At 43.3% G+C, this 19,605-nt stretch overlaps 1 protein-coding gene across 2 annotated transcripts in view; it reads right to left on the bottom strand.

Annotated features, from left to right (window-relative positions):
- The window catches only part of LOC139683013 (mothers against decapentaplegic homolog 2-like), an 89,804-nt gene that overhangs the window by 16,242 nt on the left and 53,957 nt on the right, over positions 1-19,605 (bottom strand). For both annotated transcript variants that reach the window (XM_071577712.1, XM_071577713.1), the window contains 4 exons: positions 11,624-11,713; positions 10,291-10,484; positions 8,564-8,698; positions 1,070-1,144 (listed from right to left, as the gene is read on the bottom strand). In XM_071577712.1, the coding sequence (XP_071433813.1) occupies positions 1,070-1,144; positions 8,564-8,698; positions 10,291-10,484; positions 11,624-11,713 (494 nt within the window). The remainder of the gene's footprint in view (positions 1-1,069; positions 1,145-8,563; positions 8,699-10,290; positions 10,485-11,623; positions 11,714-19,605) is intronic.

Below are 19,605 nucleotides of genomic sequence, written 5' to 3'. Positions count from 1 at the left end.
TCCTATCGTTCCATGCCGTTGCCAAAAGTCCCTCTCCAGCTCTCTTGTAGCCCCTTTAGGTACTAGAAGGTGCTCTAAGGTCTCCCTGGAGCCTTCTTCTCTCCAGGCTGGACAACCCCAACTCTCTCAGCCTGTCTTCATAAGAGAGGTGCTTCAGCCCAGTGAGAAGGTAGTGACTTCTTCCCAAATTCAGTGGAATAAAGCTAAGAAAAAGTGGATGAGACAACCAAGATACTGCCTCTATTCTCAAAGGAGAGGGTTTATCTCTAGAAGAACAAGCTGGATTTCATCATTTGAGATTATCCTTTCCTGGAAGGAGGAAGGAAAATATTTAGAAAAACATGAACTCTCCAACACAAATTGCGCACTTGTAGACAAAATACAAAGAGGCTTTGCACAAAATCATTCCTACAATGATTGCTGATATCAGGTTTTTTAAATTAAGGTACCCATTGTCACATAGTGGGAAAATATTGCAGCTCTTACAGAAACTGATGCAGTTGATTCCAACTAACTGAAAAAGGTTGCTAACATTAGCTAACCAAACACACTCAAGTCTGTCAGCATATAGCAGAAGGTTCTTATCCAGCATATTAACTGTGCTTTGTCCAAGTCTAAAAACTCTTTCATACAAAGGCACAAATGCTTAATGTTTCTACTACTCCTTCCATAGAGCCTTCCATACAAAAATTGATTTGAAACATGGCAGAAGTGATAAGGTGCCAGATTTAAGAGACAGGTTCTCAAATGCAGCGTCTGTAACTTGTTTAGGCCAACAGACATTTTGCTTCAATGAACCTGTTTCCAGAAGGTAAAGTTGGAGATGGTAAAAACTATTAAAATCTGATAAAAACTTAATTAGACCTGTATGCTTTTGTTATGAAACATGTAATGTATTTAATATGGAACAGAATGTTTTAAAAGCATTCCCCTAGCAAAATGTTAATTCGTTCACTAAAGACTGAAAGTGATATTTTAAACAGAAACCACCAGGTTGTACAGAGGAAAACTGGGCTGAATTCATGCTGCTATGCAGAGGGACCACAGCTAGTTTTGAAAATACTGTTACCTGTATCCATGCTTTGGTTCAACTGCTGGTCATTCGTTTCTCCATCTTCACTGATATATCCTGGAGGTGGTGTTTCTGTCAAAACAAAAAATCCACCTATCGGTTCAATGACGGGAAATTTTTAAGATTTAGCATTAGGGGTTTTTGTTCTCAAGTCTTCATGAGCTCCATATGATACCTGAATACTTTATTAGAATGTCATTTTGCTGTCCATTTTTCCTTCCAGTAGGACTTCAAACACATTACCTGTTTTAATTGTCTATGTGAAATGCATCATCTCTTGTATGCCAGTCAACTGTTCAAATATGTTATATAATTAACAGATAATCTTTGTTTGTTCTATTTAAGGCAATTTCACTACAATGAGCAACAATTTTGCAATTGTGATCAATAGCTTTCACATTTAGTAGAATTAAAAATGAAAAAAAACAAAACTATCTGATGACTTCCAAAAAAAAATCATGTGAGCTGTCTTTATGTAGTGTAATCATCAGATCAGATATCCTCTCATAACTTATAGAAGTTGATAGATTTGAAGGTTACTTTTCAGTTCAGTCCCCACCCCAAATCCATTTTTCTTCAATATCTAACAGTTGATTTCAGTCAATAATAGCTATATTATTTAACTAGTTACACTGCACAAGCTCTATTATCATTATTACTTTCAAGCTTTATTAAAACAATTATCTATTCTTTTAAAGATGGAGTTTCACAGACCAAAGCAAACTCAGCAACAAGTTTGAAGCATTCTGATACTAGAAACTGTGTCTAATTCAACAGAAATATCTTCAAAACCCAGAAGAGTATGCATGTTCCTTTTCCCCATTCAAAAGGTACTTTGTAATTCAGATGAGTTAACCAACTGCCTTTTAGGAAATAATTTTCTTTGAACTGGGCAAATGTCTTTTCCTATATGGAGTTGGACTTCGATGACCCCTGTGGGCCCTTTCCAACTCAGGATACTCTATGATTCTATAAAAGGCAAAACCTGGTTTTCTTCAGTGAAAGTGTTTGAAGTTAACTATCTCTCCAATTGCCTTAGAAATGTCTCTGAGACATATTAGGGATAAAATACATTTAATTACATTATTATCAAACAGCAGAAATTTAAAGATAAATACTTTTGCTTAAGAATTAAAATCAAATTATATCAAATATCATGTCTGAGATTTAAAGAAATATAGTAAGATAAGAAGGAAGTCAGTGAGAAGAAACTAAATTAAGTCAGTTGATTAAATAAAAATTAACCAAAAGAATTACATCGTTGGTTGACTCTATAAAACTAGTGTGCTAAATATAGATGTGACAAAATTCAAATGAGCATTTAAAAGGACAATTAAGGGAAATCTTCACTATCAAGAAGTATGATAGCAAAAATCAGTATGATTTTGAAGATGCCAGGCTTCCTGCCAGGCTTTGTTTGCTGCTCCTTCAGCTATCAGCAGGCGACTCAGAGGGGAGTTGGAGGTGTGGCTTGCTCGTTAGCAGGAGAATGAGAAGGCTTTAAAAACATCTCTAGGGAGCGCAAGAGACCTGGAGCGCGGCAAACAGGGGCGTGGCACGTCAGTGAGGGCGTGGCACGGCAGTTTGCACAGCAGTTCGCACAGGCAGGGCGAACAGGCAGGGCATAAGCCTAGGTATTTCTGCGGCCTTTTTTGTTTTCGTTTGTTTGTTTGTTTCTCTTTTCTACCTTTCCCCACAACTCAAGGCAGTCATGCCTTCCAAAAAGTGAAAGCTGTTGCTCCTGTTGCCAGTAGAGGGGTGTAAATACAGATAGAACCCTCTAAAAAGGATGCAGCCACTCAGGCCTCTGGCTGCATAGACTGTTTGAGCCTGGACCTACTACCAGAGGACAGTGTGAGAAGTACCTGCATACGATGTGAGCAGGTGAACGATTTGCTGTGTCTGGTGGCAGAGCTAAAGGAAGAGGTGGATAGGCTCAGAAACATAAGGGAGAGTGAAAGGGAAATTGACTGATGGAGTCACACCCTTTCAACTCCTAAGGAAGCCCAGCAGGAGGTGGTGAAGCCCAGCTCCTCCTGCCATCAGGCAGACAGAACGGACCATATGGATGGGGACGAATGGAAACAGGTGCCTGGTCGTAGAGGCAAAAACACCCCCTCTCGACCCCTTTCACCTGCCAGGGTGCCCTTAAAAAACAGGTATATGGCCCTGGACTTGGACAGTCTGTCGGATGACAGTCAGGAGGAAGATCTATCTACAAGATCTTCTGGTTACCCCCAGTCTACCGGATGGGTTACAACTACAGGTAAGAGGAAAAAGAGAAGGGTTGTTGTAATCGGTGACTCCCTTCTGAGGGGAACTGAGGGCCCTCTATGTTGGCCAGACCCATCCCACAGGGAAGTTTGCTGCCTTCACGGGGCCAGGCTGAGGGATATTACCAAAAGACTTCCTAAGCTTGTTCAACCCTCAGACTATTACCTGCTGTTGGTTGTCCAGGTTGGAAGTGATGACATTAATAAAAGGAGTACCAGGGTAATTAAAAAAGATTTCAAGGCACTGACCCGATCACTTCATGGGACAGGAGCACAGGTAGTAATTGCCTCACTTCCTGTGCTAGCCGGGATGAATGAGGAGAGGTTTAGGAAAGCCCATTTTACCAATAGGTGGCTTAGGGGATGGTGCTATCGTCAAAATTTTGGGTTTTTTGATCATGGCGCAAACTCTGTGTTGCCCAGTCTCGTCAAAGCAGATGGGCTTCATTTATCTAGGAAGGGCAAAAGAACTGTAGCCCATAAGTTGGCAGGGTTGGTTAGGAGGGCTTTAAACTAGGTTTGAAGGGGGAAGGGACGGCAACTGGGCTCTCCAGAGATAAGCCTAAGGGCATAGAGCCTGAGTTGAGAATGAAATCAATGGCCCAGCTGAAGTGCATGTACACCAATGCATGCAGTATGGGAAACAAACAAGAGGAGCTGGAAGCCACAGTGCAGCAGGAAAACTATGACATAGTTGCTGTCACAGAAACGTGGTGGGATGACTCACATGACTGGAGTGCTGCTATAGGGGGCTACAAGCTCTTCAGAAAGGACAGGCAGGGAAGGAGAGGTGGAGGGGTGGCTTTATATGTTAGAGAGTCTCTTGACTCTGTTGGAGTTGAGGTCAACAGTGACAAGGTTGAGTGCCTGTGGGCCAGAATCAGGGGGAAGGCCAACAAGGCTGACACCCTTGTGGGAGTCTGTTACAGACCGCCCAACCAGGATGATGAAGGAGATGAATTATTCTACAAGCAGCTGGCGGATGTCTCAAAATCTCCAGCCCTTGTTCTTGTGGGTGACTTTAACCTGCCAGATATCTGCTGGGAGCTTCAAATTGCAGAGAAAAGGCAGTCAAGGAGGTTCCTGGAGTGTATTGAGGATAATTTCCTTCATCAACCGGTAAATGAGCCTACCAGGGGGAAGGCCCCGCTAGACCTACTGTTTACAAACAGAGAGGGGCTGGTAGATGATGTAGTGGTTGGAGGCAGCCTGGGGCATAGTGACCATGAAATAATAGAATTTTCAGTCCTCGGGGATGTAAGGAGAGCCACCATTAAAACCTCTACTCTGGACTTGCAGAGAGCAGATTTTGGCCTATTCAGAAAACTGATTCAGAGCATACCCTGGGAAACAACCCTTAAAGGCAAGGGGGTCCAGGAGGATTGGACATGTTTCAAGAAGGAAATTTTGAGTGCACAGCAACAGGCTATACCAGTGTGCCGAAAGGCCAGCCGGAGGGGAAGACGCCCAGGTTGGTTAAATAGGGAGATTCTGAAAGAAATCAGGGATAAAAAGAAAGTTTACAGACTATGGAAAAAAGGGCTGGCTACTTATGAAGAATTTACAAAGAGAGCTAGGTCATGCAGGAAAAAAATTAGGGAAAGAAAAGTGGAATTTGAAGTAAATTTGGCTATTTCGGTTAGGGATAACAAAAAGTCCTTTTATAAATACATTAATAACAAAAGGAGGGGCAAGGAAAACCTCCATTCTCTGTTGGACTTGAAGGGAAATATAGTTAAGGAAGATGAGGAGAAGGCTGAGGTACTTAACACCTACTTTGCCTCAGTTTTCACCAGTAAGACAGGTGGCCCTCAAGACAACTGGCCTCTGGAGCTGGTAGACAGGGAGAGGGAGCTGAACAGCCCTCCTGTATTCCAGGAGGATATAGTTACTGACTTACTGAGCCAGCTGGATCCTAACAAGTCTATGGGACCAGACGAGATCCATCCCAGGGTGATGAGGGAGCTGGCAGAAGAGCTTGCCAAACCGCTCTCCATCATCTTCCAACAGTCCTGACTCTCTGGGGAGGTCCCAGATGATTGGAGGTTGGCCAATGTCACCCCAATCCACAAAAAGGGCTGCAAGCAGGACCCTGGCAACTACAGACCTGTCAGTCTGACCTCCGTGCCTGGCAGGGTTATGGAGCAGTTCATCCTGAGTGCAATCACACAGCACCTTCAGGGTGGACAAGGGATTAGACCCAGCCAGCATGGGTTTAGGAGGGGCAGGTCCTGTCTGACCAACCCGATCTCTTTTTACGATCAGGTGACCCACCTGGTGGATGAGGGGAAGGCTGTGGATGTGGTCTATCTGTACTTCAGCAAGGCCTTTGACACTGTCTCCCATAATATACTCCTGGAAAAGCTGGTAGCCCACGGCCTGGACAAGTGTACCCTCTCCTGGGTTAGGAGCTGGCTGGAGGGTCGGGCCCAGAGAGTGCTGGTGAACGGAGCTGCATCCAGCTGGCGGCCAGTCACTAGTGGTGTTCCCCAGGGGTCTGTGTTGGGTCCAGTCCTGTTTAACATCTTTATTGATAATTTAGATGAGGGGATTGAGTCCATCATCAGCAAATTTGCTGATGACACCAAGTTGGGAGGGAGTGTCGACCTGCTGGAAGGCAGGAGGGCTCTGCAGAGGGATCTGGATAGACTTGAGAGATGGGCTGATTCCAATGGGATGAAGTTCAATAAGGCCAAGTGCCGGGTCCTGCACTTTGGCCACAACAACCCCATGCAGTGCTACAGGCTGGGCACAGAGTGGTTGGAAAGCAGCCAGGCAGAAAGGGACCTTGGGGTACTAATTGACAGGAAGCTCAACATGAGCCAACAGTGTGCCCAGCTGGCCAAGAAAGCCAATGGGATCCTGTCCTGTATCAAAAATAGCGTGGCCAGCAGGACCAGGGAAGTGATCTTTCCCCTGTACTCTGCGTTGGTGAGGCCACACCTTGAGTACTGTGTTCAGTTCTGGGCCCCTCAGTTCAGAAAGGATATTGAGGTGCTGGAGCAAGTCCAGAGAAGAGCAACAAGGCTGGTGAAGGGACTGGAGCACAAGCCCTATGGGGAGAGGATGAGGGAGCTGGGGTTGTTTAGCCTGGAGAAGAGGAGGCTCAGAGGTGACCTCATCACTGTCTATAACTACCTGAAGGGAAGTTATAGCCAGGTGGGGGCTGGTCTCTTCTCCCAGGCAGTCAGCAATAGGACAAGGGGGTACGGGCTTAAGCTCTGCCAGGGGAGATTTAAGTTGGATATCAGAAAAAAATTCTTTACAGAGAGAGTAATCAGGCATTGGAATGGGCTGCCCAGAGAGGTGGTGGATTCACCATCCCTAGAGATTTTTAAACGCAGATTGGACGTGGCGCTGAGTGCCATGATCTAGTAAATGGACTAGAGTTGGACCAAGGGTTGGACTCGATGATCTCGGAGGTCTTTTCCAACCCAATCGATTCTATGATTCTATTCTATGTTTATTGAATTCATTTTGATAAAGTGGACTACACCCTTCTCCAAATCATTCATTATAGTTAAGTCCATAGCCATGGTGAAAGGTCAGTAACCATTTCCAATCCAACCCATGCCTCCTGTTTCCAGTTGCTAATCTAGAGTCTTTGGCACAGATTATTTTCCCTAACTAATCTCTGTCTGAAGAGAGATTTCCTCCACCTAGTAATATTAATACTGTTTGGGTCAGAGGTTAAGCACCATCACAGCTGGAAATAAATGCTCAAGTACAGCATTAAAAATTCTTAGCAGTGTTTGAATGCTGCCACAAGTTTGTACAAAGCAGTTCAGCACATCCATAACCTGAAAGGGAACATACAGCCCCAGCAGCCATCCTGCACCTTCACAATTGCCATCTTCCCAGCTGTGAAACCAACCTCTCTGTAGACCATGTACTGAGGCAGTAAACGGTTCTCTGAAGCAGGCTGTCAAGACACACAAGACTTATCAGAACCTAGCTAAGTGTTCAAGATTAAGGCCTTGACGTTAAATAAAGTAAGATGCCATGAATACAACAGGAGGGTGTCAGTGACAAAGAGAAGGAGGTAAGGTGTAGTAAACATTTGAAGATCATGTGAATACTCACAATCACCTTGAACATACTTCCTGCAATTAACTAGCTCGTTGCTTTAGCTCATTCCCATAGCACTGGATTTGCAAATGGTGGCTTTCCAGCAAGTTGTTAGCAAATGCTATCAAAAGCCCTCAGACTGAGTCAAAAAAGCATACCTCAGTTAGGAAAGCAGCACCAACTTCTAGCCCCTTAAATTGCTCTTTAAAAATCTGCTGTCCCTGGGTGGCAACAAATGTGGCCCAGATAAAACAGATGAGAACAAATTATTGAATTTTTTAATGCCATTTCAATTCTTGGATACATTTAAAGAAAATACAAGCAACATCCTGTTTAAGACACATAGATACAATTTCTACATTGCACATATTTGAGTTTCAAGTAATTTTATTCTTCAAGAGAGTCCAGATCTGAATTTTCAGCTTGTTCGTAACATAGCTGCATTAAACATTTATGAGAAAACTTCAGCTTTACTTGGTTTTACACTCCAGGCAACTTCCTGAAGGGATAGGAAACACATAGTTGGGGCAGGAAACAAAGTTCACTGATTTTATGTTTCAATAAGGGTACCAGCTTTTGGGGTGCACTGTAGCAGGTTAGTCTTGAGGTGGAGAAGGGGCAAAGAAGGAATTCTTTGAATTCAATATTGTTAGGTCATTCTTTCATACTAAAAAGACAAAACCGTGCACACAATAGTAACAAATACACAAAGCAGACCTTGATCGATTGTGAACTACAGATCAAAATACCAAGTCACTGATTTGCAACTTAAAGTTTTCCCCACAGACTACATGTGGTGAGACTGAGCAGCAGTTTACTACTCAATCTCCAATACACAGCATTTGGCAACCCTTATATGTTTGTAAAATAGGCTGCAAGCATAAGGCAAAGGTCTATTTTTCCCTCATTAGCATTCTGAATCTTAAATAAGCTATTGAAACCAAGTAAGCAATATGCTTTCACACAGGATTGTGTTCTGCAAACAGCAGTGTTCAGGTATTTCCATTGTAATTAATACACATAATCAACTAGATCTAACTTATTGTCGCAGCTTGCAATTAATTTGATCACCTAGGAGGATAAAATTGCCATCTTTGTTCCAGAAGCACAATGTTAAATGTACTGTTTACAGTGAAAGTTAAGAAAATACCTGGTATGTAATTGCTTTGTGGTTCAATTCCAGCTGGAAAGTTAGTGTTTTCAGGAATGGAATGGGTATAGTCATCGAGAGGTGGCAGCTCTGTTAGAATCTCAGTGTGCCGTGGCACTAGTACAGGAGGCAAGACTAGAAAAGCAAAATTCAAAGCATTAGTAAGAACCTCAAAATACACGTTTCTGTGAGTTAAAAGGAAAAAAATATATCTAAATCATCTAACAATCTCTTCAGATGTTTTGAAATTTTCTGAATCTCAGTACTGATAATACTATGATTGCACTGCTAGTTAGTGGATGTATTGGGTTTCTGTGGCCAGGTTTTTGGTAGCAGGGGGGCTACAGGGGAGGTTTCTGCTAGATGCTGCTAGAAGCTTCCCCTGTTTGGTGGAGCCAATGCCAGTCAGCTCCAGACAGACTTCCTGCTGCTGGTCAAGGTCGAACCAATCACGAATGATAGTAACACCTCTATGATAACATACTTAAGAATGAAAAGAAAGTTATTGCACAGATGAAAATTGCAGCAAGAGAAGAGTGGAGTGAGAACATGTGAGCAATGTAGACACCAAGGTCAGCGGAGAAGGAGGGGGAGGAGCTGCTCCTGGTGCCGGAGCTGAGGCCCCTGTAGCCTGTGGTGTAGACCACAGTAAAGTAGGCTGTCCCCGTGCAGCCCATGGAGGACCATCAGGGTGCAGAGATTCATCTGCAGCCTGTGGAGGAGTCCACGTCGGAGCAGGTGGATGCGCAAAGGAGGCTGTGAACCCCTATGAGGCCCAAGATGGAGCAGGGTCCTGGCAGGAACCTGCAGCCCGAGGAGAGGAGCCCATGCTGAAGAAGGTTTCCTTGGTAGGACTTGTGGCCCTGTGGGGGACCCGGGCTGGAGCAGGACTGCACCCCATAGAGAAGTGACCCACGAGACAGAAGTTTGTGAAGAACTGTTGCATGTGGAATGGACTCACCCTGGAGAGGTTTGTGAAGGACTGTCTCCTGTAGGAGGGACCCCACAGGGAACAGAGAAAGGACTCCTCTGCCTGACAGCAGCAGAAACAAGAATTGACTGTGAGCCCCCATTCCCATCTCCCTGAAGCGCTGCGGGGGAGGAGGTAGAATTTGGAAGGAGGGAGGGGTGGGGGGAAGGTGTTTTTAAGATTATCTTACTTCTCACTCTTTTGCTCTAATCCTGTTAGTAATAAATTTAATTAATATCCCGACTTTGAGTCTGTTTTGCCTGTGATGGTGATCAGTAAGTGACCTCTCCCAGCTCTTATCTCAACTCAGGAATCCTTCATTGTTTTTTTTCTCTCCTCTGTCCAGTTGCAGAGGGGAGGGAGAGAGTGGATTTAGTGAGTACCTGGCATCTAGCCAGGGTTAACCCACTACAGTGGAAGAAAGAGATTTCCTGAAGTGCCGCTTAAATAAGATTATTCCACATTAGCAAAGGTAAATCATTTCTGTTCTCCTTTTCAATCCAGGTCCTATTTAGCCATCTGGAAACTGCTAGCAATCCTGGAAATGTTAATCAGGGGTAAAGGTATCTCCACATTCGTAAAGATTTTTCAGTAACTTTACTATTAAAAACTATCAGGGTGGTATTCTCAAAAGCTGTATCTCTAAGAATCTTGTACTTTTGGCAAGAGAAAGCATCGTCTTTTTCTTTTTCACTTATAACATTATGCTGATCAAGTATGTACAGATGCTATACAAAGTCAGAAGCAGTCTTCCTACCTGGTGTCTCCACTCTCTGGTAGTGGTAAGGGTTTACACATACTTCATCCTTTTTAAGATTAAAAGCATATTCACAGTTTTCAATTGCTTTAAGTTCATGGTGACTGTGAAGATCTGGCCAGCGCCACAAACGACAGTAAATAACATGTGGTAATCCTTTACGATGAGATACCTGTAGACGGCCATCGAGAGATCTAGAGGGGAAAGATGTTGAGAAGCATTTACAGACTGTATGCTGTCTCTTAATCACTCAAGCAACAGTGTACACACATCAGATGGGTAGTTTATTCATTCTCAGAATTCAGTGGATTGACACTGCTAGTGACATTTATAATCTTATTAAAAGGCTTCAAATGTGACAAAAACGATCATATAATTTCCTATTTTTGAGTTGCTCAAATTATTGCCAGTGAATTTAGAATTCATGAAAAGCCACTTTACATCTGACCAAGTATTTAGGATGAGTGCTTCATATATTTTTTTAAATGCAGAAGAGAATTGTTAAAAAAAAAATAAAATCACACACTTAATGGTCCCTTCTGCTATGACATCTCAAGGTTTTGCTATGGCATAGATGCTTTATGGCTTCAAGTATAAGAATTCCAACAGGACTGCAAATAGGCCTATAAGCAGTCAGCTGACCAAGTGATCCACATGGCAGTATAACTGTAATGCAAAAAGCATGAATGCACGTCTCGTAAGGGCTGTACAGTTTATCTTCTTCACTTCATCTGCCTTGCTACCAGCTGAAAACGTTTTGCTAGTTTTAAGACAGACTGCATATGCTTACACAAATGCAGATGTTTATGATTGTTATGGGATGGGAGACAAACCTCAATACACAAATCAAGTAATGTGACATGAAAAAATAAAGACCCTGTTTAGAATTTGCCCACCATTAACTACTGAAGAATTTACAAACAATTCTTTAGCAGCTCATATCTGAGCCAATTAGCAAGATTTAACTGAAAGCTTGTGGCATACAAAGCAGTTTAAACACTTTGTAAGATTAGGTCTAAAGAATCAAGTTTCCCAACTTTGTTAATATAAATACCAAATTATATTAGAGCTTGCATTTAACAAGAGTCTTCCCATTCTTTCACTAACACTGGCATGAAAAAATGAATATTGCAGAATTAGTTTCATTGGTCAAAACATCAGCTGATAACACTTGGATTTCTACACTGGCTAGCAAATACTTTAAAATGCTGTACCATGAGAGGCCTAGGAAGCATTTTAGTCTATTTTACAGCTAAAGCATCCCATTACAGACCCTCCAAAGCCAATCCCTCCCACAAGATTTCTGTGACACATGAGAGGGCAGAATATTCACCTGGTTTGTTCAGAGAAGCTGTAAAGGCCTGTTGTATCCCACTGATCTATCGTGTTTGGTGTACTCAGTCCCCAAATTTCAGAGCAAGTGCTGTGCATAAATTGAAAACAAAACAAAAACTTGATATGAATATGGAACATGGTTATTCTAAACATCATGATGTCAAACATGGGAAAACATACAAAATACTTCCTTTCACATAGAAGATAGAGCATTGTTAGACTTGCATTTAGACTGACATCTCATGCTATATTTTCTATATGAAGGAGGCTATCAAAATGGAACAAGTGATTCAAGGTAAATGATAAATGTTTTGAAAAGGTGAACAAGTTATCTGCTTTTAAGTAGTCAATACAGTTGTAATGTTACTTAAAACAGGCAAAACTTCTTCAGCCTAGCTCTTAACAAAATTTCATTTTAAAGGGTAGTTTCTGGGTTTGGTATTTTTGGGTTTTTTGTTTGTTTCTAAACATAAGCTTCCCTAAGACTTCAAAGAAATGCCATGTGTATCTTAAACTGAACATCACAATCTAACTTTCAGGTACCACCACTTAAGCATTAATTTCATTCTCCATGCACATATTAATTTGCTGCTTTTCCCAAAATAGGAAAATTCAGACTCTGAAGGAAAGCACATTGTAGCTAATACTTCTCACTGTTTTCTGTACTCTCCTTGATTAAAGAACTAAATATTCTTTCCCACAGTATACAAAACACAGAATGTTTAACACAGTTTTACAGTATTTTAGGATTCAACTATAGGATGACAAACCTTCAATTGCTAAATCAAGGAGGAGGAAAAGAGATAACTAATTCTTTAACAAACTGGTTTAAGGACAAGATCACAACAATAAAGAAAAAGAAGCCTTCAGTCATAGACACAAACTAAAAGTAGTGTCAGATTTAAACAAAGCATAAAAACTTCGCATCTCAGAAACAAAGATAATTTGGTTCACAAGCAACTTACATCTCCACTTCCTAATTACAGAGCCTGAAGTCTGACTGACTGCTACATTCCCTTTAAAAGTAATAGCCTCTGAAAAGTTGCAAGAGAAAGAAAAGAATCCAAATTCACCAAACTCCTGGTTTTAAATATAGGTGTTGTGATTTAAATTTAAACTACTAAGCTTAGTTTATATATTCATAAGTTTGGATTGAGTGCTTAAGGGAAGAGAAGTGAAGTAGGTATTTTTATTTCTCCTCCCTACACAGGGAAAATTCATTAGTGTTATGAAACGAGCAGAGAAACATAAGTGTGGGCTACCAATGAAGGGAATTAATGGTTCTTGTCCCCTTCTTGCCTGTTCCACAAATCTCATTTTAATGCCATTTTGAGGAGGCTGAAATGACCATACAATTGAGCAGCAACTGAAATCAATAAACTATCTGACCACAGAACATACATGGCGGAAAGTTTATGTTTTGAGAGTTACTTTTCATCCAGATCACTTCTATTCACTGTAGAGCTACATGAGCACTACAAAGGAGGAATGAGAATATAATTGTGGGCAGCAACCTGCATAGCCTGATACTTTACTGATTATGGACACAAGTAAAAATCTTGTACTAGAGAACTTTTTGTCTAGTAGAGAGCAGCAGAGTGTCAGACAAGAAGGCCCATTCTCTGATATAGATTGAGCTCTTCCAAGTTACATCCATATCAGACACAGGCAGCATCACAGCTCTCTAGAAAGAGTGGGCAAAGAGGGATCCTAACCATCACTGCATCAGCACAGCCTTCAGCCTCTCTTTTTCACATTCCTAAGACATCTCTAGGATGGTAGATTGCCAGATGCTGCATAAGGATGGAAATAGTTGCCCTGAAGACATATAGGCAGCCTGTGGGACACCAGGGAGCATCCCAACACTATACTGTGTCCTTAAATATGAACCATTACTGCTGGTAAGACAGACCATCAGGTATATTAAATTAGAAGAACAATCAACAGACACAAAGCCTGCTGCATATTAATTGACACAGTCAGCTCACTACCTTTGAGCAATGGATCCTTTATACAAAGCAGTGCTCCAAAGCTGACACTGTCACAGATTACACATTCCCAAAATTGTGGGGTGCATCACTGGTGTAAGCATGACATGCCATGCATTTGCTTCACAAGACTTAAGACAGCACATGCAAAAGTAAAATTTCACAGTCCTTGACAAAGCATGATGAACAGGAACAGCATTTCATATTGCTAACCTCTTTTCTCTATAAATATTCAAACTATCAAAGCTGACACCATACTTCATAACCTGCAGAAAGACAAACAGTATACTGAAGTGACCGTGCGACAGAGTCCTAGGTTGCAATGAAGCTCAGGACACAATGGAGGGAGGACAGGCCAGGAGGTACAGAAAAAGTGAACAGTTAGAGCAAAACTGCTCCAATATTCAGCAGCTTACATGATATGCTGTCTTCCAGGATGTATGTCTGCTTAGAGTTGAGATTAATATATATGTTTTACCAGGTCATCTACACTAGGACTATACTCAACTCCAGTAATCCACAATCAAACATAGAAGAGCCTGCAGGAAATCAACCCATATGATCAATAAAGTCAGCTCAAAATAGCTTTCACTGTTCACTGGAAGAAACATCTGAGGAAATGCTGCTTGCTGCTGTAGGAATAAAATTCATGCGGCCAAAGCTCAGCTGGAGTTGAAGCTGCCAGAAATGTGGGGGAAAATAAAAAGTTTTTTCAAATACATTAATGGCAATAGACAGTATAGAAATATCATCAGCCCGTTACAGGATGAGGATGGTCACCTCCCAAACAGGGACAGAGACAAGGCAGAGGTGTTTAACGCTTTCTTTGCCTCTGTCTTCAACATGGATGACAGACCAAGGGGGTCTCAGTGCCCTGAGCTGGAGGACCACAACTGTGAGAATGATCAACTCCCAGTCAACCCTGACATTGTATGGGATCTGCTGCTCCAGCTGGATCCCTACAAATCCATGGGGCCTGATGGGATTCAACCAAGAATCCTCAAAGAGCTGGCTGATGTCATCACAAAATCTTTCCTGATGATTTTTGAGTGATCTTGGGAATCCAGAGAGGTCCCAGTTGCCTGGAAGCTGATGAATGTTCTCCCAATTTTCAAGAAGGGCAAGAAGGAGGACCCCAGAAACTATAGGCCTGTCAGTCTCATCCCAGTGCCTGGTAAAGTTATGGAGAAAATTATTCTGGGAGGTATTGAAAAACACCTGAAAGACAAGGCAGTCACTGGTCACAGCCAGCATGGCTTCATGAGAGGAAAGTCCTGCTTATCAAACCTGATTTCCTTTTATAACAAGGTAACCCACCTAGTTGATCAAGGGAAGACAGATGATGTAATCATTTTGGATTTCAGTAAAGCTTTCAATACTATCTCTCACAGGATCCTTCTGGACAAAACGTCCAGCACAGAGCAGGATAAACACATCATAGGATAGGTGAGCAATTGGCTCAGGGTCGAGCACAGAGGGTAATAGTGAATGAGATGACATCAAAGTGGCAACCTGTCACTAGTGGGGTTCTGCAGGGCTCCATCTTGGGCCCTGTGCTCTTCAACATCTTCATAAATTACTTGGACGCAGGACTGGAAGGGATGCTAAGCAAGTTTGCAGATGATACAAAACTGGGAGGAGCTGTTGACTCCCTTGATGGCAGGGAGGCCCTGCAGAGACACCTTGACAAATTAGAGGACTGAGCAATCACCAATCATATGAAGTTCAACAAGGGCAAGTGATGGATTGTGCATCTGGGACAGGGTAACCTTGGCTGTACATACAGACTGTAGAATGAGATGCTGGAAAGCAGTGCCACAGAAAGGAACCTGGGGGTCCTGGTCTACAGCAAGTGGAAGATGGTAAAGGGCCTTGAGGGGAAGCCGTATGAGGAGCAGCTGAGAGCACTTGGTCTGTTCAGCATGGAGGAGGCTGAGGAGAGACCTCATTGCAGTTACTGTGGGGGTTAACTCAGCAGGTCTGCAGACCCCCTAATGTTTGAGGAATTGATATGGAGCAGGTCAGAGTGTATTCTTGAATGAAAGCAGTTTGCAGTGCACCCCTAAAGGGGAAGAAACCACCTGCAGAATGCAGGAGACCTTTTGGCCAGTAGAATTCTTCCATGTATGTTTGGCTGAGCTGACTGACCAATTATGGGATGACACAGTGTGGGAGAAAGTAGATAAAAGTAAAGTTGTAACTAAGAATAAAGTCCTTTTATCCTCGGTGTAAGCTTTCTGATCTAACTGCAGCCTGAGTTGTCTCTGCCTCCTCGACCACCACTAATTTACCTCACTTTAAGAAAGGGTGACCCCCACAACTGGTGACCCCTAATGTGCCCGATCTGAGGACCTGCATGATTTACGACAGGGATTACTCATCTGTCAGGCGGTTTTCCCAAAGAAGCAGTTTTCGCTGTTGGGGGTGTCACAATACATTAAACAGTCCAGACTTCGACAGAGAACACCTGGAAGGAAGACTTCAGGTGAGCCTTTGGGAATAATCATAATTGATGGACATTTATCCAAGGAGGAGGTTCTGGTTTTATCTTCATGGAAAAAAATGTTACAAATGCAAGGCCTTTCGGTGTCTGAACTATGGGTCAGACAGATGCTTTTATGGGGTCACAAGCATGGGTTAGAGCCTAGTACAGTCACTGCGTTTGGCATGAACACTTGGGAAGCCCTGGGTATGCAGCTTTTTGAAGAGGCTACAAATGGGGCTAGGGAGGCCACTGATTTATTGACAACATGGAAGACTTTAAGGGATGCTTTGAAGGTGCAGTTAAATAGACAAGAAACTGATAAGAAAAATAATGAGTTAGAAGTGCAGGATCAAAGTAACTTAAAGGAAAGTGCTACAGCAAGAATTGAAAGTAAAAATGAAATTGAGAGTAACTTGAAAGAAGTTCTTAAAGTTGAAGGTGCTACGAATTCTGAGGCTGTGTCAGCTGATAATCCCTTGCTCCCCCCCAGTTGTTAGACCCAAGGATAGAAGAAGGCAAATGGGGAGGAATCCTTTTATTGATGTGGACTCTGATGATGAAAACAACCTTAGATGCTTTTCACCCAGACCCAGATCATGATCCCAGTATGTTTTGCCTTGGGACCAATTACAGCCCCCCCCCCCCCCCCCCGCTGGGGGTCCTTCAGGGTGTTAAGCCTCCTGTACCAGGAGTGATTTGGGTGGCTGAGCCTTCAGTTACCCCCTCCGTTCCCTCTCTCCTGGATTCGGACAGCGAGAATGAGCTGCCTGATGAACTGCCTCGTAAAATGCAGTCCTTGATGGTATCACGAGAAAAGTGTTCACAAGGGAAAGAAAAGCCTGAGTTATCATGGGCAGTACCAGACGATGTCACAGTAACAGTTCAGCCACGAGATGCTCTCTCTTTTTGGCAAAAAAATAAGAGACATGGCTGCAACACAGGGAAATTGGGGACATTCCACTCAGTTCCCAGGCAGTAGGAGGACCACAGGCTTTCCCTGTTGTCTGGGGTGATGCAGCAGCAGGCCAGGCAAATGAACATATACCTTATGCCTGGAAAGTGATCCAAGACCTTCAGAGAGCTGTCACGCAGTATGGGGTTAATTCTCCTGCGTGTATGCAGCTACTGAGACTGCTTACCCTAGAGACTATGGTTCCCAGGGATATAAATCATCTGGCTCAAATTCTTTTTAGATGGGTTCAGTTATCCATGTTTAATGATATGTGGCAGCAGGTCTGTGAGAAGCAAGACCTTAAAAATTTATGGTATCCTCCTGATGACCCTCGTTATGGTAACGGTGCAGATGTGTTAATGGGGCGCAGGAACTTTCCGAATCCCCAGCAGCAGGCACAGTGGCCCCCATTAGTGCTGGAACAGGTCAAGGCACTGGGTATGCAAGCGACCATAAGAACAGCTCAGCTTGCCAAACCAAAAAAGAGATATATAACTGTTAAACAAGAGCCTATAGTGAGAGGACAAGAGGAAATGGCCTTTAGCTGAGACTTGGAGATTGAGATTAGATATTAGAAAAAAATTTTCACTCTTAGGGTGGTCAGACATTGGACTAGGTTGCCCAGGGAGGTGGTGGAGTCACCATCCCCGGAGGTGTTCAAGGGGCATCTGGATACAGCACTGGGTGATATGGTTTAGGGGTTACAGTGGTCGTGCTAGGTGGTGAAAGGACTTAAAGAGCAAAGTTGCCGGACTGAAACACTGTCAAGGCCGCAGAAGGAACTTGCAATAAACCACTATAAAGTGATAATGCGGAGGATCAAAGGACATCACACTTTGAACCAATATGATTTTAGGCAGAATGCCCTTTCATAGAATCGATTGGGTTGGAAAAGACCTCCGAGATCATCAAGTCCAACCCTTGGTCCAACTCTATTGGGGTCACCATTTATTGGGGTAATGCAGATGAGCTTAGCGGCAGTCAGAGGAGGCAGAGACAACTCAGACTGCAGTGTGATCAGAAGGCTCACTGAACACAAAGGACTTTATTTTTAGTAACAGCTTCACTTTTATCTACTCCTGTATACAACATGCCAGTACACTATTGGTCAGTAGTTCACCTAACATATATGGAAAGATTCTACTGGTTACAAGGCATCCACATTCTACAGGTGGTTCTCTGGTCCTTAAGGATGCATTCATCAATCACCTCAGACCTTAAGAGATCCACACACACACTGTCACCCCCACACAACTCCAGTCCATTTACTAGATCATGGCAATCAGTGCCATGTCCAATCTCAGTTTAAAAACCTCCAGGGATAGTGAATCCAACACCTCTCTGGGCAGCCCATTCCAATGCCTGATTACTCTCTCTATAAAGAATTTCTTTCTGATATCCAACTTAAATTTCCCCTGACAGAGCTTGAGCCTGTGCCCCCTTGTCCTATTGCTGACTGCCTGGGAGAAGGGACCAGCCCCCACCTGGCTATAACTTCCCTTCAGGAAGTTACAGACAGTGATGAGGTCACCTCTAAGCCTCCTCTTCCCCAGACTAAACAACCCTCAGCTCCCTATGCCTCTCCCCATGGGACTTGTGCTCCAGTCCCTTCACCAGCCTTGTTGCTCTTCTCTGGACCCGCTCCAGCACCTCAATATCTTTCCTGAACTGAGGGGCCCAGAACTGAACGCAATACTCAAGGTGTGGCCTCACCTATGCAGAGCACAGGGAAAGGATCACTTCTCTGGTCCTGCTGGCCACGCTATTTTTCACAAGAGTCAAGAGACTCTCTAACATATAAAGCTGCTCCTCCACCTCTCCTACCCTGCCTGTCCTTTCTGAAGAGCTTGTAGTCCCCCATAGCAGCATTCCAGTCATGCGAGTTGTCCCCCCATGTTTCTGTGATAGCAACTACGTCATAGTTTTCCTGCTGCACTATGGCTTCCAGCTCCTCTTGTTTGTTGCCCATACTGCATGCATTAGTGTACATGCACTTCAGCTGGGCCACTGATTTTACTCTCAACTCAGGCTCTACACCCTTAGGCTTATCTCTGGAGAGCCCAGTTTCAGTCCCTTCCCCCTTCAAACCTAGTTTAAAGCCCTCCTAACCAGCCCTGCCAACTTATGGGCTACAGTTCTTTTGCCCTTCCTAGATAGATGAAGCCCATCTGGTTTGAGGAGACTAGGCAACATGGAGTTTGCCCCATGATCAAAAACCCCAAAATTTTGACGGTAGCACCAGTCTCTAAGCCACCTATTGGTAAGCTGGGCTTTCCTATACCTCTCATTTATGTCCTCATTCATCCTGGCTAGCACAGGAACTGAGGCAATTACTACCTGTGCTCCTGTCCCCATGAAGTGATCGGGCCAACGCCTTAAAATCTTTTTTAATTACCCTGCTACTTCTTTCACTGATGTCATCACTTCCAGCCTGGACAACTAACAGCAGGTAATTATTGGGGTCACCCTTTATTGGGGTAATGTAGATTAGTTTAGCGGTAGTTGAGGAGGCAGAGACAACTCAGGCTGCAGTGTGATCAGTAGGCTCACTGAAG

The sequence above is a fragment of the Pithys albifrons genome, chromosome 26, assembly GCF_047495875.1.
Source record: "Pithys albifrons albifrons isolate INPA30051 chromosome 26, PitAlb_v1, whole genome shotgun sequence".
Lineage (NCBI taxonomy): Eukaryota > Metazoa > Chordata > Aves > Passeriformes > Thamnophilidae > Pithys > Pithys albifrons.
The sequence above is the reverse complement of the archived record's forward strand: the minus strand, read 5'-3'. Positions and strand labels throughout refer to the sequence as shown.